This window comes from Hydra viridissima, unplaced genomic scaffold (genome assembly GCF_058129835.1).
Source record: "Hydra viridissima isolate aposymbiotic clone 2 unplaced genomic scaffold, HvirCarnegie_v1 scaffold_1, whole genome shotgun sequence".
Classification (NCBI taxonomy): Eukaryota; Metazoa; Cnidaria; class Hydrozoa; order Anthoathecata; family Hydridae; genus Hydra; species Hydra viridissima.
Genome location: NW_028324300.1, coordinates 31,198,373 through 31,222,795, shown reverse-complemented (window position 1 = coordinate 31,222,795; position 24,423 = coordinate 31,198,373). Strand labels below are relative to the sequence as shown.

The following is a 24,423-nucleotide window of genomic DNA, read 5'->3' as shown; positions in this document are numbered from 1 at the left end:
TCATAAACAGATTATGATTGAGTAAAGACAATTTCATTTTAAAAAATAGCATAAAACATAAAAAAAAAAACAGTCCATATCTTATCTTAAATTATATAACCTGATTAGTTGCTAAAGCACAACAAATTTCTTAAATTCTTATTAACTTAAACAAAGCTTAAAAAAAAAAAAAAACTAAAACTTATATTTTTATTTATAATAACTTATAGTATGTATAAGTTAAGTTATGTATAAGTTAAATCTGATTGTAAAGTTATATTTAAATTTTTATTGTTTATTTTTGAGAACATTATTTTGAAGTAGACTTTTTACAACTTTGAAGTAGATCTTTTATAACTTGGTGTTAAATTCTTGTAAGCTTGTTGTTGTTTTTTTTATCTAAAGAATTATGCCAAAATTATGCAAATTTATTTTGGCAGTTAGAACTGATTTATTTTAAAACACTCTTTTTGGAGTTTCGGATAAAAATTTAATCTGATAATCCTCTGAAGTTAAGGGGAGTTTTATATCTTATCATTATTTATTATAGAGTTTTATATCTAATCTCTATTATCTATTTAATGTTTAATAACTATGTTTTAGAACACTAAAACAGCAATTTAAAAAAAATGTTTTATTAAAAATACTACTTTTTAATTATTTGGTATTAGCTAAAAAAATTTTTTTGGATACTTTTAATTTTTATGATTTTTATAACTTTGAATAAAATACTCAAGATAATTTTATTGAAATTTGGATCACTATATCTTATAAACCACAAAAGCATTGAAATGAAGAATACTGAAAATTGTAATTGAGCATCAGCTTTGGTTTTTCCATTAATAATGAATAATAATGATAAAATAAAAATTTCTTTAATAGTCTTTTGAAATAAATTGAATTTCCTGAAATTTTTTAATGTAGAACTGTTTGTGTGTTTAAAATAGCAAGAGTTTAAGGTAAGATTGTTTACATTCATAAAAAATTTCTTTTTTTAAAAAATCAGTTTAACAGGTTTAATTGAAAAGGGTCGAAACAAAATAATATAAAATATGTGAGACCTTATATTATTACCTTATATATGTGAGACCTTATGCATACATTATATTATTTTCTTTTCTTTTTTTTTTTTTTTTTTTTTTTTTTTTCTGGAGTCTTAGAATTTTGTAGGTCTAAATGTAAAAACTATTTAAAGCTTGATTTATTTCAAATGACAGATAAAGTTTATACTTTATTTGTCATTATCTATTATTAACAGAAAATCAAAACACTGATGCTTAATAGTAATAATAAAAAAATTATTAAACAATTATTATATTAAACATGGATTGAATTATTTTAAATAAGAATTGAAAAGTAAATAAAACTTAAACTGTAAAAAAAAGAAAAAAACAAATCTTTTAAAAAAAAAATCATACCAAATCTTCTTGAAAGTAGGTAAATAAAATCATCAAAGAATTCTCTAAAAAAAAAAAGGAAATATTGTAATAATTATCAAAGAACTACCTACAAACAAACAAATTATGTTGTTTAACAAAAATCAAAGAACTTTCTTCAAACTAAAAACATCTTTAATTTTTAACCATTTACAACATTTTACTTTTTGTTATAGACTCTTTATTCATGTAGTCTGGTACGTATTTTTTAGCAAGCTATGAATCTTTTTTGCATCAATTTAACAAGACTGCTTCAAATTTTGGTTGGAATGTCTTCTAATGTTATCTATACCATTATTTAGGCTAATTATGGACCTTATTCAAATCATAAATAATCATTTTTCCATTTAAGCCCAAATAAATTAAAATGGATTTGAATCTGGAGAATAAGCTGGTTAGGGGATTAAATTTATCTCATTTAAACAATTCCATGTGAAAAAGGGCATGAAATCCTAAGTCTCAAATTTTGCTGATTTTTGCACCACTGAAAAATTTCAATAAAACATAAATATCCCCAAATTTTCAGGCTCTAACTCCAAGCATTTTCAAAGATATGGATATTTTAACTTTGCCCTGAATCAGACACCGAAATGAATGTTTATGTTATTAACTTTGCCCTGAATCTGACACCGAAATGAATGTTTATGTTATTGATGATCTAATAAAAAACAAAATCTTATAAAAAACAAAAATTGGACACTTCTTTATCAGCTATTGGTATTTTACTATTAAACCTGATTTTTGCTGAAGCCTTCAGTAAGTTAGCAAAACTCAATCTTGGGTTAGCTCTAATTTGACAAAATATAAGACTATTTTTTTTTTTTTTTTCTTCTGCTTGCAGGATGACACTAAATCTCACATTATTTGAAATATTTTCAGAGTATTTCTTAGGCAATCCTTTGAAATTGATAATGTACTTGCTGTTTTTGATCCTTTAAACCTAATATCTTTTAAACCTTTTTTATTTCACTTAGTATTTTTTAACCTATTTCTTAACTTTTAGATCATCTAAAAATTACAACAACAAAAAAAATTACTTAACTGGTAATTAGTAGCAATTTTATGCAAACGTTTATAGAAAATGATCAAACTAATGTTCATTAACAAAATAGTCAAAGAAATTAGAGTTGGCCATTGTTTCAAAGGGCGCAAGTACACTTAATTTACAACTCATGCAAAAAATAACTGATACTTTTTACCTTCTGTTAGCATTTTTAAACTATCTTTTAAACATAAAAACAATAATAAAGTAAAATCTTTTTAACATTTATTAAAATTTATTATTTAACTTGAACACAACTTATTTTGCAATTAAAAATATAGCATTCATATATTTTCTTTTTAAAAATTACTTTCATTGGTACTTACTTAGAAAATGAATCAAGATATTTGTTAGGATTTTCAGCAAAAAGGAGTAACTGCCTTTGGTGTGATTCTGACATACAATGACATTTAAACCCATTCTACAAAGAAAAAATAAATAAATACAATAAAAACCAATGTATTTAAAATTTATGTATATTTATGTATGTATGTATGTATGTATGTATGTATGTATGTATGTATGTATGTATGTATGTATGTATGTATGTATGTATGTATGTATGTATGTATGTATGTATGTATGTATGTATGTATGTATGTATGTATGTATTTATGTATGTATGTATGTATGTATGTATGTATGTATGTATGTATGTATGTATGTATGTATGTATGTATGTATGTATGTATGTATGTATGTATTTATGTATGTATGTATGTATGTATGTATGTATGTATGTATGTATGTATGTATGTATGTATGTATGTATGTATGTATGTATGGATGGATGTATGGATGTATATAGTAACACAACATAGAAAGACAAAACTTTTTGATTACTATATCATTAAATATCAAGATACTTGTTGTTGGGATTTTTATTATTTGTAATATAAGTAATATTATTAACAATAATATAGCTTATATTATTTTTTCAACTTTATTGTTAAAACTATCATTTGAAATTTTTATTATAAATACATTTTATATAAACTATACTCACTTCATCTCTGCATTGCTTTTGACACATTTGGCAGTACCAGCGCAACTTTTGTAAGCCTTTTGATTTGATTCTGTTAGAAATTGCTTTTGGTGTCAAAAAACCAGCTTTTTCTTTTCCCATGGTTTTGATTTTAATTTACTTAATCTTGATCTTAACACTCATACTTAAAGATAAAAGCATTTACAACGTATAAACTGGCTGAAAAAATCAAAAAAAGGAATTAAAAAAAACTAAAACAAGTTTACAAGAAACTTTACTCCTGTAAGAATTAGTAAGACTTTTGGAACAATTTGTCTTCAAGAAAGCTTTATATATTTTATAAGCTTGTATACTATTTTTACTATTTACCATATTCAATTTTATACCATTTTTAACTTTTCAAAAAAAATTATATATATATATATATATATATATATATATATATATATATATATATATATATATATATATATATATCACTAATATTATGTAAGAATACTTTTTTTTACTGAGAACTATATCAAAAGTGATTTTTTTTAACTTTCCCTGCTGGTTTTTATATTAACAGTTTTAGTTCAGTTAGAACCTTTAGTGATTTGACAGATCGCCTATTGGGTCCTTTTATCTAATGGATATATTTACCTAAAACCTAAACTACTATAAGTTTAGGCCAGGGCTAGGATAGATCTTTCAGCTTTAGACCTCTCAAAAATCAAACGATAGTCTAGATTCAGTTACGGGTGCTTTATAAGTTAGCAAAAGCATATTCCCGGAGTGGTTTCATACTAAAAAATTGCGAAACTGCGGTTGAAACGGCTTAATATAAAAATGTCTCATTTTTACTTAGTGGAAATAATTTTGTTTCAAATTTTAACCAATTATATATTTCTGCGGTAGTAAATTTAAAAAATTAGGCGAAGAATTTCTAAAATAAAAAGTTAGCGAATTCTTGCCAAGTTGCTCCTCCTTTTGTTTGCTTAGATACCAATGATCAACATGTTATACTCACTTGAACGTTTAGCTTGTCGGTTTTCAAAAGTTCTAAAGATTGTGTTTTAACTAAATTTAATTAAATTGAATCAAATTTTAATTGAAAAATCTTTGAAAATGAGTTGAAAGACAGTTGATCAGGTTTGTAAAATGTTGACATTCAATTTTATTTATCCATAAAGTAGAGATCGCTTCTTGGCCTAATGGCTAAGATCAAGTATAGTCGTCAGTTTAGGCCGGCGTGCTTGCATTGAACCGATAATTTTCTTTTTTTTCATGCCCGCTCTTCAAAGGGGAGGCAAACTCAAGGTCAACGTGCGACTGAGTCTTCCTCGGAGAGGAGTGGGCAATCGCGGGAGGACTCTAAACACAAAACCTAAAGTAGAGATTCGGTGAAGTTTGAATGTGTCTGAAACATTTTTTGTTTTAACTTGTTTCAGGAAGTATTTGAAATTTCTCTATTTTGGTAAAAAACCAGAGAAATACATCAAAATAATGTTATGTTGTAAAACAAATTAAATATTAAAAAAAAGTAATTTATTAAGAATGTAACATTTTTTGTTTTGGATATAAAGTTTACCATTACTTTTTAAAAAAAAAAGCATTCTTGACTGTTTGCTAATTGGTATGCTTTTAATATTTTCTGGCACTAAAAAGAGTAGAAAGACACCTAAGCTTAGGCGAGCAAGAGAAGTAGCACGGGATACTAAGATGAGAGGCAATTTTTACATCAATTAGCCTTGGCCAAATGATCCTGCAGTATTACATACTCTGCTTCTATTTAAGGAAATACTGAATGACTTTACCAATCAACCTTACAATCCATTTACAAAAAAGGTAGAGGTTAATTAAATGTTTTAGGAAAAAAGTTAGCTCAACAGCAGAAAGTTATAGAGGCTGCCATTGCATAAAGTCTTCAAAAACACCGAATAACAAGCTTGAGAAGTAAGAAAACTCTTCAATATGTTCCCTGCAGAAACTTCACATTATTCCAAGCACAAAAATCTCTATAAATTATATATATATATATATATATATATATATATATATATATATATATATATATATATATATATATATATATACATTCTTTGGCAACCTTTCCATCTTCTTTCTGTCTAAGTAGTCCCACACATGTTCGATTATGTTTAAATCAGGGCTCTGAGGAGGCCAAGGCATGGTTTTAAGCACTCCCTCCTCTTCCAGATTTGACAAACAATTTTTAACTAATTTGCAAGTATGTTTGGGATCGTTATCCCGTTGTTGGATAAAATAATCCCCAATCAATTGTCGTCCAGAAGGCACAGTATGATTATGTAAAATATTTGTATATTTTTCACCTGTAAGCTTTTCTATTATTCTAACAATGTCCCCTACCCCTTTTATTGAAATACACCCCCAAACTTGAATATTCCCCCCACCATGTTTGATAGTTGATGCTAGACATGGCTCTTTTAATGCCTCTCCCTTTCTTTGCCTAACATACTGACGTCTATTCGTCCCAAATATTTGAAATTTAGATTCGTCTGTAAATAATACCTTGTCCCATTGATTTTTCTGCTACTCTTTGTGCTCTCTGGCGAACTTTAATCTTTTTTCTTTATTACCTTTGCGTAGTAAAGGTTTTTTAATAGCTACACAGCCTTTTAATCCAGATTTTATTAGAGATCGTCGCACAGTAGATGCATGTACTAAAGTTCCACTAACTCTTTTAAGATCTTGAACGAGTTCTGCGCTTACTTTCTTGCGATTTCGTAGCGCTGTTATTTTTAAAAACTGTTCATCACATAGGCTTAACTTCTTGGGACGAACAGACCTCTTTTTATCCACTACATCACCAGTTTCATTATATTTTTTAACTATTTTTTTGAACTGAGGCTCGTAAACAATTCACACGTTTGGCTATTTTAACTTGACTGTAGCCCTCTTCATGTAAAGCAATGATGCGATTTCTGTCATTTATTGATATCTTTGGCATTTTATTAATACTGAAAAGAAATTTTATTATAAAACAAAACTTTTGAAAAAAAAAAAAAATTTTTTTAGACGAAAAAATCTGTAATTAACGCGAGAACTCAACAGTAACTAAAAATTCTTCGCCACATTCTTATTTATCAAAAAATATTTAACAATAATAAATTTAAACAAAATAAATAAATAGTAAAGTGATTGATGTAATCTATTTCTAGTGTTGATCCTTGTCCGCAATAAATGAGCAAACATTATAAGTGGGTGAAAAATGATACGAGTTGAAACCATCTAATAAATATTAATAAAAAAATTATATTATTAACGAAATCATTAACTAAAATAAATAAATATAGTTTTATTTAAAAGAATATCTTAGTTTAATTTAATAAAAACTCAATATTATTTACTTAAATTTATTTAAATGTGCATTTTTTTAAAAATTTCTTAGGTGCTACTTTCTTTTGCACAGTACTGTATATATATATATATATATATATAGCTATTTCAAGTTGTATTATTTTCAAATACAATATCTCTTGTTCGTATAAGAGTGCTCAATATTTTGTATAAATAGAGCAATATATATATATATATATATAAAACGAAGAAACAACAACTATGTATGGTACTTAAAGTTTCATGCCTAGCGGCAATCATCAGCCATGAAATACCTTTGCTTATATATATATATATATATATATATATATATATATATATATTTCTAACAGAATTAAATCAAAAGTCTTACGAATTCTGTAATAGATTTTGCGAACAAAAAGAGTATGCTCGTATATGGACTCCAACAAGGATTTTGCATTTCTATAAAAAATGTTAACAAATGCCAATCGATAGTCAGTGGATCATAATGTAAATTTAATAATGTTGGCTGATGCAAAATTTATACCAAACGTAAAAATGATGGCTGATGAGTTTTAAAATATTAGGCCAATTATTGAACGTTTTAAATAATACAAAAAGCATAAATGGAAATTAGGTAGACTTTTAAAAAAAACTTAATGGATAGGAGTTGAGGAATTCGAGATATACAAGTATCGGGAATCGGTTACTGACGAAGAGCCTTGGAAAGAAGTGAACCTAAAAGCCATATAGTTAAACAATGTCCGATTTGTTTTTGTTTTTTTTTCTTTGCTTTGTTTTGTTTTGTTTTTTAATCTAAGAATGAAATTTTATTTGTTGTTTACTTTTTAAACCCACCCGCAGTTGTTTAATTTTTGAACACATCATTTATGACCATAGTAATGTGGGCAGAATTATTGGAGTTGCAATTTAGGAAAAGTATTTACCAATTTGCGCATTTTAACAAATGATTAAGTAAATTATTTACCCAGCAAAGTATTTTAAGAATTCTTATTGAACGATTTTTAATCATAGGAGATACTCATACAAATGCTTCTTTTGAAAAGCCTTTTGTTGTAGATAAAACTTCTACTTTAAAAGACGTATATATATATATATATATATATATATATATATATATATATTTATATAACCTTCTAGTCTCCATCCAGAGACATGATTTACTAAAGAAATATTTCACAGCATCCACAAAAAAGAGTACATGATTATATCTTTAATAAGATTTTCGTAATGCTGGTGCGTTTTTAACTTGTTCTAAATAAATTTATGGACAGTCTTCTCCAATTCTTTTGGATATGTCGCTCGAACAGTCGCAAAAAAGAGAAAATTAAAAAAATAATAAATCAAGAAAATCATTGTTTTTTTGGAAAGCAGCATTCGAAGACACTTACCAATTACAAATTTGTAACGGTGGGTTTCTTTAAAACTTCTCTTTCCGCCTCTCTGTAGATCCATGTTGAAATTAATCATTAGTGAACAATCTAATTTCTAAATTCGATTAGTTTCTCAGAAATCTGTAAAATATGTGCTTGTAATAACCTAGCCATAGGACCTTAACGAAATAATTCAAAATTTTTATGAATTATTAGTTGGTCTTTTGCATATTGTCGAGGCAGAAATCCGGAAAAAGACATTTAAAACCATCAGCTATAAGAGGAGACATATTTCTGATGTTGCTTATACGACTGGCAGCTAAAATCGTAATCTGTCCGCTTGCAAAATTTTTGTTCTTCATTAAACACTACCCTTCCTTCCCAAGAACCTCTCATAATGCCTTTTTCACAAAAATAATATCCAGTATGAGTGCAACAGTCCATTTTAAAAATGATCTTCCTGGGGCATCACAGAAAAAAGCTCTAACTTTAACAGTGTGTATAACTGATTTTATTGTCAGATAAAATTGTCCGCATAACTTTAAACCATACAATTCTTGTCATTCTTCCGCAATTGGAATTAAAGACGTAATTAAAGACTCAATTAAGGAAGGAATTAAAGCATGGACGTATAAGAGATGGACGTGCAACTTATTATTATAGTTTAAACTTTTAGTATCAGTTTAAACTTTCATAGTATTTGTTTAACAAGACTGTTCAGGATAAAGTAACTACTTCACGTGTTGACAAATTATTAAACGAATTACTCCAAGGTAAAGGAAATTAGTTGTCGGCACGAACAGATTTTATCATTTTTTCAAGATAAACATTTGTAAACTTGGACACGTTTTTTCGGGTAAACAAAGTCTGTCAATGATAAAATAGACCTGTAAAAACAATTTTAAAATGACTAAAAAAAGTATAGCGAAACATAAAAAAGCTTAAATATAATTTTTTGTCAAGATCTGGTTTCATTCAACTCCTTGGTCCTTCGTTCACCAGCCTTAAATGTATGTATTTTTTAAGATTTATTCCCATTTTTTGCGTCGACTACTCTATAAGCTCCCCAATATATATTCCACTGTGAGTTGTTTATTGTTAGGTGCATTTTCTAATGGGTATTTTTTAACTTATTTGATAATGCGAAATCTTTTTAAAAGTTATTCAAATTTATAATTATCTTGCAAAATGCGCCAGATATTTCATGTTTTCGTTTTTCATATTTCATATATTATTTCATTTATTATAAAAAGCACATAATAACCCATTAGTTTTTGTCAAGTAAAATTTAGTTTATATATAGCTGGTAAATCATGTTATGTTAATGTTAAATACTAAGTAATTCTTGCGGTTTGCCATAAACTGGTTTTGCTAAATTCTTTAAAACTGTGGCAAATTATTTTTTCTTTCTTGTATTTATATTCATTTTATGTATAAGTTATTTATCCTTAACTGTATATATTCCTGTTAAACACACACACACACACACACACACACACACACACACACACAAATATATGTGTGTGTGTGTGCACAATGCACAATGGTTCCATGTTTAGCACAATGGTTCCATGTTTAGTGAACTACTCCATCTACCATATTGCTGCAGTCTTCTGTTTTATGAAAATTAATGAATTTTCTATTTGGGCTTGCTCCATTAGACACTATAGCCCTTAGTTTAAGTCCAATGGACTCTAATATTGTGTATATATATATATATTAGGGTACGTCACTTAAAAAAAAAGTGAGCAAAGAAACTTCTAGCATCAATATTATAGTGCCAATATGTATAATAAATAAAAATTTGAAAAAAAAAATTGAAAAAATTTTTTTTTACCTACCGGGGAACTCGTTCCTTTAGGAAGATGTCAGTTTGTAAAAAATCACAAACTTAAAAAAGTCATATCTCAGTGAGTTTAGTTCGATTTTGATGTTCTTTGTGTCTAACAAATAATAAAAAAAAGGTAACATGATTGGCGTTGAAAAATTGAGATTATACCAGGGGTGATGACGCCAGAGGATCAAGGGGTCACTGCCCCCTCCCCTCACTTTTTTTATAAAGCCCCCTCACTTTTTTTATAAAAATTTTTTTTTTAACAAAGGTTTTGAAGTTTTTAGATATGGAGGACCTTTATTAGTAGTTGATGATTGTGCTCCCCACAACTCCCCCAACTTTGAGAACCGTGTCGTCTGCCCTGTATACTTAGAAATGCAAAGTTCGGAAAAGTTGTAGGTTATTTTTAAACATTTATTTCTACATTTATTACATTGTACAGAAATATTGTTTGTATTCACTTGTATTCACCAGTTATCTCTACATTTATTGCATAGTACAGAAGTGTACATCATTTTCTTCGTTTATTACATTAATACAAAAGTGTAGTTTGCGCACAATGTACATAATACACACTTCAGTACTAATGTACTATTCTGTATGTACTCTGGAAAAAGTACAATACATCACGTTCTGAAATATTTTTTTTTAACCATATGTTTTTGTTTATTCATACTAGCAATCAATAAAACTGGAAATAAATTACTTCCGTAAGTGCATTTATGTACCTCATACAAGAAAATGCAGTACAAAAGTACTTTACTTCCGGTTTGGTTGATTTCCAGTTTTGTTAATTGCTAGTATTTATTTAATATTAATTGGAAGAATGAGTGCTCCTAAAATTACTAGGTTCAATTTGGATAAAAAAGAGTCCAAATTTTCACTGTATTTGGGTGGAAGTAATGATCTTAATCCTTCAGAAGTGCCTACTATTAGAGATATCCTGAGAAAGGGTCTTTTAATACAAGAAAGTATGCTCATTGAAAAAGATACTGACAAGTATGTAATGAAAAGTTAAATTTAAAGATTGCAGAAATATTGTTAGTATTTACTTGTATTCACTTTGTTTTATTTTTAAGTAGGCTTATGTCTGTAAGAGAACTTAGTGTACAATTAGCAGACTTGGTTCTTCAACAGTGGACAAGATCGAATGCTCTTTTCAAGTTTCCTTGGAAAAAGTTTAGTCAAATTTCTAGAGGCCTAAGACATTACATCTTGTAAATGTGAAATCACTTTATGTAATGAAAAGTGCTCAAAATTAAATAGTTGTCTAGATTTTGCGCATATTCAGTGTACTTGTCCGAGGGAAAATAAGATTCCGGAAAGTGAACTTATTTGGTTAAAAGCTGAAAGAGAAAAAACGGGGTCACTATCAAAATATCAAATGACTTGAACTAAGGAAACAGCTCGACAGGTTTCTTTAGAAAAGAGGAAGCTGAAAAGAAAGTCAAGTCTAGAAAAACAAATTAGAAAAAAAGAAGAGGAAGAAACTTCAAAAAGTAAAGATTATGTTGAGTCTTTCATACGTGATGATAATTCAAATAGAATAGAAATGGAAGACGAACCTGCTTCAACAGATAAATGGAAACTAAATTTTATGTCCATTAGTAATACTGCTGAAGCTTCTTTGAGGTTTGATATTTCACCAGCTGCAACATCAGCTGTAGTTTCAGCTTTTCTTCAAGACCTTATTCTTGGTAACTTTTAACACCTGAAATGTCCTATTTGGCTGTAGATCCTAAGAAAGTTATTAGGGCTAGGAAAGCAGTAATGACTAAAACAAAGACATCTGAAGAAATGAAGTTTCAATTAAAATCTATCAAAGGTATATTTGCTGATAGCAGAAAAGATTTTACCAGAGTTTTAAAGCACAACTCTGTAACAAAACGATTTCATCAAAGGGTTGTAAAAGAAGAACACATTACTGTTACTTCTGAACCTGACGGTCACTACATTACACATTTTACACCCATGAAGGCAATACCTCCTAATAAGCCTGCTAAACAAGCAGCTATTGGACTATTTAACTGGATGGTTCCTCGGGGAGTACATAAATCTCTAAAAGTAATAGGAGGAGATTCAACAAACGCTGTAACTGGTTGGACAAACGCTGTAACGCGCAGTTGGAACCATTAATCCAGATCCCTGAAAAAATTCTAAGTTCAATGTCAACAGATTCAGCTCTCTGCTATAAACTGATTACATGTTTGACTACAGGCAAGATGGACCCAAATCTTAAAATGGCTAAGTGTGGCAATTTTTCTCATAGCAGATGGCTTACTATTGGCGAAGCGATTATTTTTCTCCATATGAGTAACCATGGCTTTACTGATGATGTGCTAAGAAGATTTCACTTAATTTTAAAATGGGTAGTTCAAGTGTATTTTCACATGTGGTATAAAATGAAAGTGAAACACAGTATTGTTGAGGCCCCGGAACACATAGTAACACTGTTAAGGCTGCTAAGAAAGCAGGAGGATGAGATAAAAGAAATTGTTACTCCCTACATAAAAAATGGAGCATATTTTGCTCATTCTGAATCTTTGATTCTTTCCCTTATAGCAAGCAAAAGATCTTGACAATTTCTTAGAGATACCTTTTGAAGCACCCTACTTTCCCCTACACACACAATCTTGCGAAAGAGCGGTAAAAGAGGTGACAGATGCATCTGCATCTGTTTGTGGATTTGAGAGAAGAGATGGATTTATCAGGGCTAGGTTGGCTCATAGACTATTAATGCCTAAGCTGCACTCTAAAAAAGATCTAAGAAACATTTTTTTAACAGACACTTGAATTTGATTATATATACAGTAAATATGTTTTAATATGAATATATCACTATGCCAAACAAATGGTTAATATTAATGTCATTTGTTTTTTTCTTTTTCATATCTGACATCTTAAAAAAAAAACAAATTCCCTGGTAGGTAGAGAATTTTTTTGTTCCTTCTAATTTTTTTATTATTACTTAATATCACTTGAAATTTCTAAAAAATAAAAAAAAGATCTGGTAACCCCCCGGGCTCCCAGCTCGTCGGCCCTAGTTTAAACTTGGTTTTTCGATGCCAATCATTTCCCTAGTTTTTTTCATGTGTTATACACAAATAAAATAAAAAGTTCACAGATGTTCACTGAGATATAATTTTTTTTTAATTCGAAAACTTTACGTTCTGATATAAGGATAATTTACGATTTTACGGTGACAAAAGAACCAGTTCCCCGGTAGGTAAAAAAAAAATTTTTCAAATTTTTTTTTCGAATTTTTATTTATTATACATACTGGCACTATAATATTGATGCTAGAAGTTTCTTTGCTCATTTTTTTTTTAAGTGACGTACCCTAATATATATATATATATATATATATATATATATATATATATATATATATATATATATATATATATATATATATATATATATACGATATTAGAATCCATTGGACTTAAACTAAGGGCTATAGTGTCTAATGGAGCAAGCCCAAATAGAAAATTCATTAATTTTCATAAAACAGAAGACTACAGCAATATGGTAGATGGAGTAGTTCACTAAACATGGAACCATTGTGCTCTAGGTATCTACAAAACTTCTTGATATTTCGTATTAACTATTACCTCTCAAGTTATACATGTATTCAAGTAAATGATTTCAATTTCTTTTCATCATCCGCGTTATTTCTTAAAATATTATTGTTTATAACAATAGATTTTTAAGAATGCGCAACTAGCATGGTTTGCAAAAAAACAAAAATTTTGCACGTCCATCACTAATATTTCCACGATTAAAGACATCTTAAGCTGCTTATTCCAAAAGACGTCTTGTTAAGATGTCTTAAGGACATCTTAAACTGGTTGTTCCGACAGACGTCTTGTTAAGAAGGCTTGCGGACGTCATAAACTTGTTGTTCCGACAGACGTCTTGTTAAGATGTCTCACGGATGTCTTAAACTGGTTATTCTGAAAGACATCTTAAACTGGTTATTCCGAAAGAAGTGTTAAACTGGCTATTCCGAGAGACGTCTTCTTAAGATGTCTTAAGGACGTCTTAAACTTGTTGTTCCGACAGACGTCTTGTCAAGATGTATCACGGATGTCTTAAACTGGTTATTCCGAAAGACGTCTTGTTAAGATGTCTTAAGGACATCTTAAACTGGTTTTTGGAAGATGTCTTAATGAGGTGTTGAAAAGTCGTCTTAAACACGTCTTTAACTAGTTGTAGACGTCTAGACGAGTTAAAGACAAGTTACATACGTCTTAAAGTTGTCTTATGTTGGGTAGGTGCGTTCTCATTTATAATGATAGTTATTTAAGGTTGGTTTTGCTCTAGTCTATTATTCCAGGATGGGGAATAAGGGACTAGAGCAAATATTACACTATGATTGCATCAAATTTCTGAGCTAGCGATAAATTCTACAGGTATATGTTTGATCCTACTAATGAAAAAATGAAAGAAAAGATGAAAAGTCAACTACAATCCAGTTGAAATACCTTTAAAATTTTTTTTAAAAAAAATCATTCAGCTAAAAATATTTTTCTCTTTTAAAAAATCTTTCATATGACTGATATGAAAATCATTGGAGTTTGTCTAAAAAATAATTTAGCAAATGAAAAGGCAGCTTTCATGGAACCAGATTGCACTTTTGAATCTAAGTGGATATATATTTTAAAATTTTCTACACTGTAGCTCATGCAAATCTATTCTACAAAGAGTTACACTGACATTAATAACTTCAAACAGAAAATGATGACTGAATTGCATTCCTAATGGCTAATATTGATATCACAGTTTACTTCTTTTTGTGATTTACCAATAATGATAAATCACAAAAGTAAAATCCCTGAAGTTAGATAAAAAGCAATATTCTCAAGTAACTTCTCTAGAACCAAAGTTATGAGAAATTTTTCAGGTTTCCAAGTGCACTCCTGTTGGCAAAAAATAAGCTTTAGGCTGAATTAGCACAATTTGACGAGCAGACACAAACAGCTAATGGTATAAATAAGCTAATTATTGAGAAATGTAGGGATTTCTCTTAATTAGTGACACGAAAACTATTGCAATCTAAACATAAGATGAATCACAACCTAAGTATTGAAACTGGTGAGAAATATTTAAACTGTAAATATTGTTTATTACCACGTTCATTATTGAATACGTGAGATAACATAATAAATGACGTATTTACGTGAGATAACATAATAGATGACATTAAATTCGTGAGATATCATAATGACATTAATCATCAAACAATTTTTAACCTGTTACTAATCCTTAATTTTCAACTTACTTGAAAGACTGAAAAAACAAAATAATAAACGAATGTTCAAAGATAACCTCCGACAAAAAGATCTTTAGAACGATCTTCGCTGAAACGTTTGTCATTCTTGCCTAGCACTAAAGAGGAGACTCTTACTGAATTTTAATTACTTACCTTATCAACAAGCAAAAAATATATATATATATTGGGGAGACTAGTATTGTTGAACACTTTTAAATTTTAATACTCCTATTGACCATAACCGCATACCAAAAGAGCACATGAAATTGTTCACTTTTGGTATGCGGTAAAAAAAAAAAAAAAAAAAAAAGAACATGCTAATAATTGAAAAGACAAAAACTTGTTTTTAGTTTAGACAAGTGTTGTTATCAACTTCAACTAAATTGACTAAAAGTTGACTAGTCGAAAGTCGAAATTAGTCGACTTTGAAAAATTGAATAGTCGATTTAATCAACTATGAGTTTCATACTAATCGACTAAAAGTCGATTTAGTCGGTTAATCATCCTAACATCCTTATTTCTATGTTTTCACTTAATTAATTTTATCAATCTTTAATATTGTTATGATGTTGACAATGAGTAAAGAGAAGTCTTTATAAGTAGTTTATCTTGTTAATATAAATTATTTATAAAGATTAATATATGCAACAGTGGGCTAGGGGTGAGCAAAACTCCTCAAAACCAGAACATTGGAGGACATTGGACCTGGGTAAGAGGTTGCCAAGGTTTGGCTGAAGAGGTTCAATTGTCGCTGGACCAAATCTAGTAGGAAGAAGGAGAGATTTTTTATGAAGAATTGGTACTGGTTGCTGGAAGTGCTGGAGATAGAGAAGAAGATGGAAGTTAATGAAGGAGGTAAATCAAATATAATATAGTTATAATTTGTTTTTAAAGTGACTAAAAACAGATTATAAACAGATGGCATCTGAGGATGTTGAGCTAGCCAGCATAGCACTAAAAGAGTCCTTGTTCCTCAACTGCCTGGTTTCTCTACAGATTTGGAGCAAGGAGGCAAATAAGGTTGTCTGGACAAATCCAAAACCCTCTTCCACACTCTATTGCAGGCCAATCAGGTTTCAATACATAAAGGAGAGCAAAGATGTTGTGGTGGAGGAGTGTAACATTTTCAAGGAGTTCAAGGCTCTCCCTTCAAGGTTGGATGGATTCATGATCTACCATGAGCTGGAGTAAGCCATGGTTGATGGAAAAGTTGCCATCATTCTTAGTGCAGTGATTGACGCAACTACTAGTTGCAGCATCTGCTGCCTGAGCAGCTCCAACGTAAATGACCTGGAGAAGGTTTATAGGATTGTGGCAGGTATTTTAGATATTAGAATTAAACATGGCCTGTCCACCCTTCATTTGTGGATAAAAAGCATGGAGTGCTTCCTTCACATAGCCAACAAGCTATGTTGAATTTTAAGAAGTGGCAGGCTAAGGAAGGAAATAAGGAACTTCTTAAACTCAAAAAAAAAAACAGATTTAAGTTGCGCTGAGGAATGGTCTTGGTATCAATTTTGATGTTCCAAAGTCATGAGGATCTGGAAACTCCAATAATAGCAATACTGCTAGGAGGTTTTTTAGGGGATATCAAAAGTCAGTAGAGATTCTAGGTGTTGATGAAGAGCTGATGAAGAGGTTTTACATTACCCTCTGTATCCTCTCCGGCAATGAGAAAGTGGACCCTAACAAGCTGCATCACTATAACCTGGAGACTGCACAAATGTACACCAGCCTGCACAACTGGTATCATATGCCCCTGTTGTACAGGCTGGTGTACAGTCTTCGCACAAAGAATACACCGTCTTGACAACCCCTGACCACCTGTGCGGTCTCGACCACTCCTAGAGACAAAATAAGCCCAAATTTCAATACTCGACTTCATTTACCTATATTTAAATATACGAAATGTCCCTTTTTTATTATAAAACTGTCAAGACATCCAATGACCCACCCTGAAATTAACACCTGTGCGGTAATGAACATTCCTAGAGACCAAGTATCTGCAGATTTGAATTCATTGACCTCAATTACCAATACTTTAGTTGAACCAAAATATCTGACCATCGAACCTAATTTGCTGTATCACATAAACTTAACTCTTGGCTTACTGTATGTAGCACCACTTCATTAATATGTTTCCTTTTTCTCATTATAATAACCAGTTGATGCTTTTAAAACAAAATGTTAAGTAATGTGTTATAGTATTCAATTAAGGATGCGAAAACGTTTTGCAAATCTGCCCCCCCCCCCCCCAAAAAAAAAAAAAAGTTTTCCCGCCCCATCTCCCCCGACCTGTTTTTATTTAATAAATATTTTTGTTAATTATTTGCTTGTGAAAAATGATATAAAATGCCCAGCAGTGTTTTTGTTTTTTTTACTTTGTAATTTCCATTTTATTTTGTTTATTCGATTTTAATTCATCTAATAGATTAGATGAATTAAAATTGAAAAAAGAAAACGCTCTTGATAAAAGAAGAGCATGTACTATTATAACTGCTTATTTGTTTACTCTCTTAAAGTTCTAGTTTTTTCATAGCGTCTAAAAGATAAATTGTCAAGCAACTAGTGATCGACCGGAACAGAGATTTTGCCGGAACCGGAACCAAACCGGTACTAGATTATAAATATTCCTAACCGGAACCGAAACTAAATCCAAACCGGAACAGGAACAGAAATTGGAACCGAAAGTAAGTAATATATTTTTAAAAAGTTAGTTCTAATTTAAACAAAAATTAATGTAGTAAAAATAATTAAAATTTTACATTTTTTTAAATGTTTTTCCGAAACCCAAGGTGTAGAGGAACAATTAGACAATCCAAAAAAATCATTTAACACTTAAATGATATTTTTGATTGTCAAAATGCACATTAATCATTTTCCCCTGTTCGCGATTGCGCAATAATTTTAACAAAGTGTGAAAAAGATGGAATTTTTTTAAATTGTTGTCAGACTTTGAGCTGCAGGAGCCAATTCATCTTTAGGAGGATAAAAATTTACCGTTTGGATCATGACAATATGTTTAAGAAAAAGAGTTGGTAAGAATCAGAATGGTGTAAGTTCAGCTCAAATTATAGCGATTGAAACATTAAAAGATATGAATATTAATTTAAAGTTAATTTAAAGAAGAAAATTAGTTAGTTTTCAAACAAAGCCAAATTTTATTTAAATTAATTTTAAGCTTAACTACTAATTTAAAAAATTTTTTAACCATTTTTATCAAAATGATAATAAGGGTATTATGCTAAATAAAGCTTTATAATATATATTTTCGGTAGCATTTTAAACCGGACATCCGGCCGGAGCCGAAATCTTATATATAACGGGAACCGGAACGGGAATTTCGGTTCCGGTCGAAATAGAAGATTTCGTAATTAAGCGGCAATTATGTATCACGTGATGTAATGTTTTTCTTGGGAGGGCAAAAATGTAAACAAACCAGTTATAAACACATAAATATAAAAACAAACAAGTAAATAATTAAACACATCAGGTATAAAATTTTAAAAATGATATAAATTCTCAAACATAAATGCAATTAAAATAAGAGTAAAGAGAAATCTAGTAAAGAATATTTTATTTGTACACCTTAAAGTCAATAAAATAGAATAAGATATGAACAGATAGTAAAGTTAAGTTGTGCTTATTAAAGCTTATTAAGTGGTGCTTGTTAAGGTTTTTGCAGTAAGTTTATTTGTTTTGTATTACTTTCTTACTATTTAAAAATAATGTTGTATAGTATAACGTTATTTGTTCTTATATAACTCCTAAGTAAGTTTTAATTTTATTATTTATCATTATTTTACTATTTGATTTCTACGTTCAAAAAACAGTATGGTTAATGATCGCTGTGTCGTTGGTATTTGCAATAACGATAAACGTTACCCAGAGCGTTACAGAATACATAGTAATGTTACATCTGGAAAATTATGTTTCCACAAATTGCCTGCTGATGAAAGAACAAAGAAGTCATGGATTCATGCTGTTTCTAAAGGGCGAAAGCACTTTGTTGTACCTAAACATTTTAAAGTCTGCTCCAATCATTTTGTCGATGGCCTGCCCACTTATGAAAACCCTAATCCTACTCTGTTTTTGACACACACTATGAATGTTCAATGTACTCCTGAAAAAAAAAATCAAGACCTCCTCCAAAAATCAGAAAAAGATCTCTTGGAAAACCAACTTCTACAAATATTCTGGAATCTATTACTTCTAACTCGGATACACTTACAGCTGAAGAATTATCTGATCTTATGGTTATTTCTTCCTGTGAAGAAAATTCCATCTCATTTGAAATTAGTCCACATGATAATGGTGGTACAGTTACAGAAAAATTCTTAAACCACATTACCACCTCTCCAAAAGAAAAAGAGTCTGAAAATCCAACTTTGTTTGAGATTAAAGCAAGTTATATTGGTAAAAATTATACAAAGCCTACTTTATTACCAACATATGTTGCTTTACAGTTTTGTCATATTACTAGGGATTCGGATGTATCAACTTTTACCGGTTTACAAAATGCAAAAATGTTTCAAAGTGTTTTTAATTATGTCAAGCACAAAGCGGCAGTTATGAAGTATTGGGATGGAAATAAGAGGACAAATCGATTACGAAAAACTATGTCTAGTGTTGAATCTGTTGAGCAACTACTTCTAACACAAGATTATAATATTGATGTTAATTTATTTCCTATGAGAAAAAGTGGTCCTAAAAGAAAAATCTCACTGGAACAGGAATTTCTGTTAGTTATGATGAGATTACGCCTGGGTCTTTTGATTGAAGACTTAGCCTTCCGCTTTTGTATATCAGCTGGAACAGTATCCCAAATTATTATTACATGGGTCATACTATTATCTAAAGAGTTGGAGAGTTTGATTTTGTGGCCTTGCAGGAATACAATTCGGGGAACTATGCCAAACTGTTTTAAACGACTATATCCAAAAGTGAGAACAATTATAGATTGTTCTGAAATATTTTTTGAAACATCAAGTGCCCTTGATGTTCAAGCTTGTATGTGGAGTGACTATAAACATCATGCAACAGTCAAATTTTTAATAGCAATAACTCCAAATGGAGCAATTTCATGGCTGTCTCCCCTATATGGTGGACGTGCCTCTGACATTTTTATTGTCAGAAATAGTGGTTTTCTTGATATACTTGAGCCTTATGACCAAGTTATGGCAGATCGTGGCTTTAAAATTAAGACAGACCTTGCATATAAACAATCTACACTTTGTATACCTCCAAGTGCTTGTAAAGGAATACAAATGTCAAAAGAAAAAGTTCAAGAAACATCAAACATTGCTAATGTACGTATTTATGTGGAGCAGGCAATAAAAAGGATGAAACACTTCCGTATTTTAAAAATAACACAGCCATTACTATACCTACCAATTATGAATAATATACTGCGTGTGTGTGCTGCTATATCAAACTTGAGAAAGCCATTAGTTTCTAAATAGTCTATTAAAAAAATTCAAGTTTACTGAATATTCTATTTTCTTTTATAATATAACAACCAGGGGAGTAGAAATTTTTATCCTGATCAAATAAATGGGATGTCTTAATAAAGGGACCGATTATTTTAAAATAAACTCAATAATTTTTAGAATGGTTGTCTAATGTTCTTGAATTTTTAAGGACTGTTTACACTAAAAATTTTTATTATTATCAGTTAGATACAGTATTACATTATCTTTATCAATTAGATACATTATTAAGCTCAGGATGGTGGGAATTTTTTGCAAAAGTTAATAATCTCCCCCACTTCCCTGTATTAAACACCTGAGATTATGTATATATAATCTTAATATAATAAATATAAGTTTATATTTTAAATATAAATGTAAATAAAAGTTAATTAAAACCATAATAAAACTCATTAACTTTCATATTAATCTCAAAGCCTCAAGGTTTTAAAAGAAGGAATTAAACATAATGACTGATAAGAAGGAATTAAACATAATGACTGATTTCATATAAATCATGTAACACATGTAAAGACATGTTATTGAAGATTAAAACTTAACACAAAGTAGACATAGAGCACATGTAACAAATCCAGTCTTGATCTACTATTAATTCATAGTCTTCTTTTTTTAAATTTTGACAAGAACAGTGGAACCAAGCGCAACATATTTCACATTGAATACTGCTACATTCATTAAATTCATTAGCACTGATTTCTGGCTCTTCAAGTATTAGTTTATCGCAATTTCCACAAAATGTTATAGGTTTTAATAGTAACAATGCTGGAGAAACATATGTTTTGAAAAAATATCTAAATTTGTTTTCACCTTATCCCAGAGCTCTTGATCAAATTTCACTACTTCAACAAATAAGTCTTTAAGTGTCCAAACAATAAAATATGCTGACTTGCAATTTGTGATAGCCATTTGAGAATTAATCTGTGTGTAATATTTATGATTCTTATTTAATGATATCTGATCATTTTTTATTGTAAAAAAATCACATTCATTAGCTCCTTCTTTAATTGTTTTATTAAAAATTTTAAAAGGACATTTAACTTCCAAACAAACCCTTCCATGGCATTTGCATACTATAAATCCGTCTGGGGAACAAGCGATATAAGGTCTTTCATAAAAAATAAAGAGACCACTTTTTTCAATTTTCAAATCAGTGTGTTTTGATACATGCTCTGCATAAAATTTTTTTATAGCACTTTGCTCATGATCAATTCCCCATTTGGTAGAAGCAGTAATAAATTTTTCTTTATTTGGGTATAAAATATCAGCAACAAGAGGAGTTGTTTTAGGCTTCTTAGAACTGGTATTTTTAGAAAGGGTGTTAACTTTGGTGTATATACTATGATGTTTGGATGCAGTTATCCTCCCCTTTCTCATTTGAAACCAGGTATTGCTTTTGGCTTGATCTCTTGTATTATATTCTACATTTTTAATTGTTTCCTGGGTCAAAACCATTTTTTCTAAAAATATTTTACTCAAAGTTGTTTCATCAGTGTTAGGATGGTCAGAAAGTATTTTAAAAGATAATTCCTCAAGATCAGGATTAATTTCGAAATTTTCATCAGATTTTTTAATTTTTGATTTAAATATTACAGCAGAAGGCTCAGATATATGAATATTGTTTAAAAAAGTCTCAAATGAATGTTCATTAAAGTCACGATGGCTTTCAATTCTAGGATCAAATTCTTGCAATGTTTTCATTCGTGTGTTTTCCTTCTCATTGTTATCTATTACATTATTTGCTATTCTTTTTCTAACAACTAAGTCAGTTATTAAACATGGATTGATATCTTTTCGAGAAGATTTATTCCAGACACAGGCTTGTTCAGTGCATGTTGGATTACACCAACCTTTGTTATTAGCATATTCCATTTTATAAAGGGTGGCAATGACATGATTACAAACTTCAAAAGCTCCAGCCATACACGAACACCAAGCAGAAACTATGTCGTTATTGCTAAAGGCAATCCAAAGTTTTCTTATTTCATTAATTTTTTGCGAACCACACACTTCGGAATATGCAAACAAAACGTCTTTTTTAAACTTGAAGTGCATTATAGGGCCTACAAAACCACTATAAAAAAATGAATATGTTTTTTGGTCTTTATACTTACCAATATATTCCGAATCAAAGTATTTTTTTTTAAGGATATACGAAAAAATATTTCCCATTGTTATACTTGGCCATTCAGCTACTAAGTCTTTTCTAATTTCCATAGGAGCAGAGTTTGGGTCAATAAGATCTAAAGCTTTTAGTTTGTCCGCATATGATTGCTTAAGGTTTTTCTCCTGTTCTTCTGCTGTTTCTATAATTTCTATATTTAATTCCATTGCAGTAAATGCTCTTGCAACAAGCTCGATTTTACGTCCAGTTGTACTTAGCCCACGAACAGTTAAAAAATTAATAAGCTGTTTGACAGATAAATTCAAAAAATCTTCATAATTCTTAAGTGGCATTTTAAAAACTACTTTAAATGGTATATTTCCAAATATACTATTCTATTTGAAACAAATAATAAAAAATAAGTAAAGCGTTTTCTTTATTTTGTTTACAATTTTGCCCTCCCGAGAAAAACGTTACACCACGTGATTCATAATTGCCGCTTAATTACGAAAAGGTCTATTTTGGTAGGAAACCGGATCCGAACCGAATTCCGGTCGATCACTACAAGCAACATTAAAGTATATTATTATAATAAAATTTTTTATTCAAATATTTCGACTAAATCAACTTTTAGTCGACTTAGTCGATTTTAAGAATGAATTATTAGTCGATTTTAGTCGACTTTAGAAAATACATAAATCGATTTAGTCGACAGTCGAATAATTTCAAATTCGTAACAACACCAGTTTAGGGCCTGTTTATATAGAAAGCGGGCTGGCTCGGTAAACGAGCCAGCCCATTTGCCAAGATCTCGACGTCGTCCTTAGGGCCTGTTTATATGGACAAGGGCTAGCCCGTTTGCCGAGCTAGCCCGGAAAACGAGCCAGTTTTAAAATTGCGTTTATATGAATTTTTGCCAAAAAAAGAAAAAATGATATCGATGTCAGCCTGGCTTTTTCTAGCAGGGCAGGCCTCATCATCGGTAAAATAATAACTTTAAAGATGGCTTCTAGCGACAAAAAACAAACACATTGCATTTTAACATTATGTTTAACTGGTATTATAACACAAATAATGCTTGTTAAAAGCCAAATTGTGTTAATTACGCTGTACAAATTTAAATTTGATAACTTTTTAAATATTATTCTTTTACGAAAACGATCACAATCACTTCAAAAGATGAAACAAGCAAGAGAGAGGTGCCTTTTAAGAAAAAATCGTAGTTGCTTGTTTAAAACTAGCAGAACTGATTTATGGTGGCATTATATAATAACTGGTGTAGCTCCCATTGATGTATGGAAAACAAATTTTAGCCTTTCACGGTTGCTTTTCATGAATTTGGTTTCAGAGTTAAGCTTTTATTTATCTCCTGACCCTTTTTCGCCTAACTCTAGAGCTCTATCAGCAGATAAAAAAGTGGCTATTACTTTATATTACTTAAAAGATACTGGATCTTTGGTAAACTTTAAAGGCAAAACAACTAAAATTTTAAGTACACGGAAGTTGTCAGTTTTATTATTAAATTTATTATTTTACGCGGAAGCTTTTGAATTTAAAAAAATGTAAGAGT

The 24,423-nt window shown here is 29.8% G+C and overlaps 3 protein-coding genes and 2 pseudogenes across 6 annotated transcripts in view; 3 read left to right on the top strand and 2 right to left on the bottom strand.

The window, feature by feature from the left end:
- The window catches only part of LOC145192406 (DNA/RNA-binding protein KIN17-like), a 47,290-nt gene extending 43,633 nt beyond the window's left edge, over window positions 1-3,657 (bottom strand). The window contains exons 1-3 of the mRNA XM_090101335.1: window positions 3,464-3,657; window positions 2,784-2,878; window positions 1,398-1,441 (exon numbers count right to left, since the gene is read on the bottom strand). Coding sequence (XP_089957461.1) covers window positions 1,398-1,441; window positions 2,784-2,878; window positions 3,464-3,583 — 259 coding nt within the window. The 5' untranslated portion in view covers window positions 3,584-3,657. The remainder of the gene's footprint in view (window positions 1-1,397; window positions 1,442-2,783; window positions 2,879-3,463) is intronic.
- A 6,351-nt stretch (window positions 3,658-10,008) lies between these two features.
- On the top strand, window positions 10,009-11,289 carry LOC149894510 (uncharacterized). Of its 2 annotated transcripts, XM_090075272.1 has the most exons (3): window positions 10,009-10,383; window positions 10,838-10,987; window positions 11,068-11,289. In XM_090075272.1, the coding sequence occupies exons 1-3, from the start codon at window positions 10,364-10,366 to the stop codon at window positions 11,207-11,209; spliced, it is 312 nt and encodes a 103-aa protein (XP_089931398.1). In that variant the 5' UTR covers window positions 10,009-10,363; the 3' UTR covers window positions 11,210-11,289. The 2 variants fall into 2 exon arrangements, with proteins under 2 accessions (XP_089931398.1, XP_089931394.1); XM_090075268.1 differs by lacking the exon at window positions 10,009-10,383 and having other exon boundaries at window positions 10,779-10,987.
- A 108-nt stretch (window positions 11,290-11,397) lies between these two features.
- On the top strand, window positions 11,398-12,143 carry LOC149894509 (uncharacterized; annotated as a pseudogene).
- Window positions 12,144-18,668: 6,525 nt separating this feature from the next.
- Window positions 18,669-20,749, top strand: LOC145191948 (uncharacterized; annotated as a pseudogene). The gene is made up of 2 exons (XR_016446093.1): window positions 18,669-18,756; window positions 19,097-20,749. The product of XR_016446093.1 is annotated as an uncharacterized LOC145191948 (transcript).
- A 388-nt stretch (window positions 20,750-21,137) lies between these two features.
- On the bottom strand, window positions 21,138-23,334 carry LOC145199364 (uncharacterized). 2 transcript variants are annotated; one of them, XM_090069892.1, is made up of 2 exons: window positions 22,864-23,320; window positions 22,565-22,706 (listed from the first exon to the last, which is right to left on the bottom strand). In XM_090069892.1, the coding sequence occupies exons 1-2, from the start codon at window positions 23,204-23,206 to the stop codon at window positions 22,693-22,695; spliced, it is 357 nt and encodes a 118-aa protein (XP_089926018.1). In that variant the 5' UTR covers window positions 23,207-23,320; the 3' UTR covers window positions 22,565-22,692. The 2 variants fall into 2 exon arrangements, with proteins under 2 accessions (XP_089926017.1, XP_089926018.1); XM_090069891.1 differs by having other exon boundaries at window positions 21,138-23,334.
- Between the last annotated feature and the right edge of the window lie 1,089 nt (window positions 23,335-24,423).

Coding starts and splice junctions, on each gene's coding strand:
- LOC149894510 (XM_090075268.1), top strand. CDS start 10,815: ATGAGTGCTCCTAAAATTACTAGGTTCAATTTGGATAAAAAAGAGTCC. Junction 10,988..11,067: donor ATTGAAAAAGATACTGACAA/GTATGTAATGAA, acceptor TTTATTTTTAAG/TAGGCTTATGTCTGTAAGAG.
- LOC145199364 (XM_090069891.1), bottom strand. CDS start 23,206: ATGCCACTTAAGAATTATGAAGATTTTTTGAATTTATCTGTCAAACAG.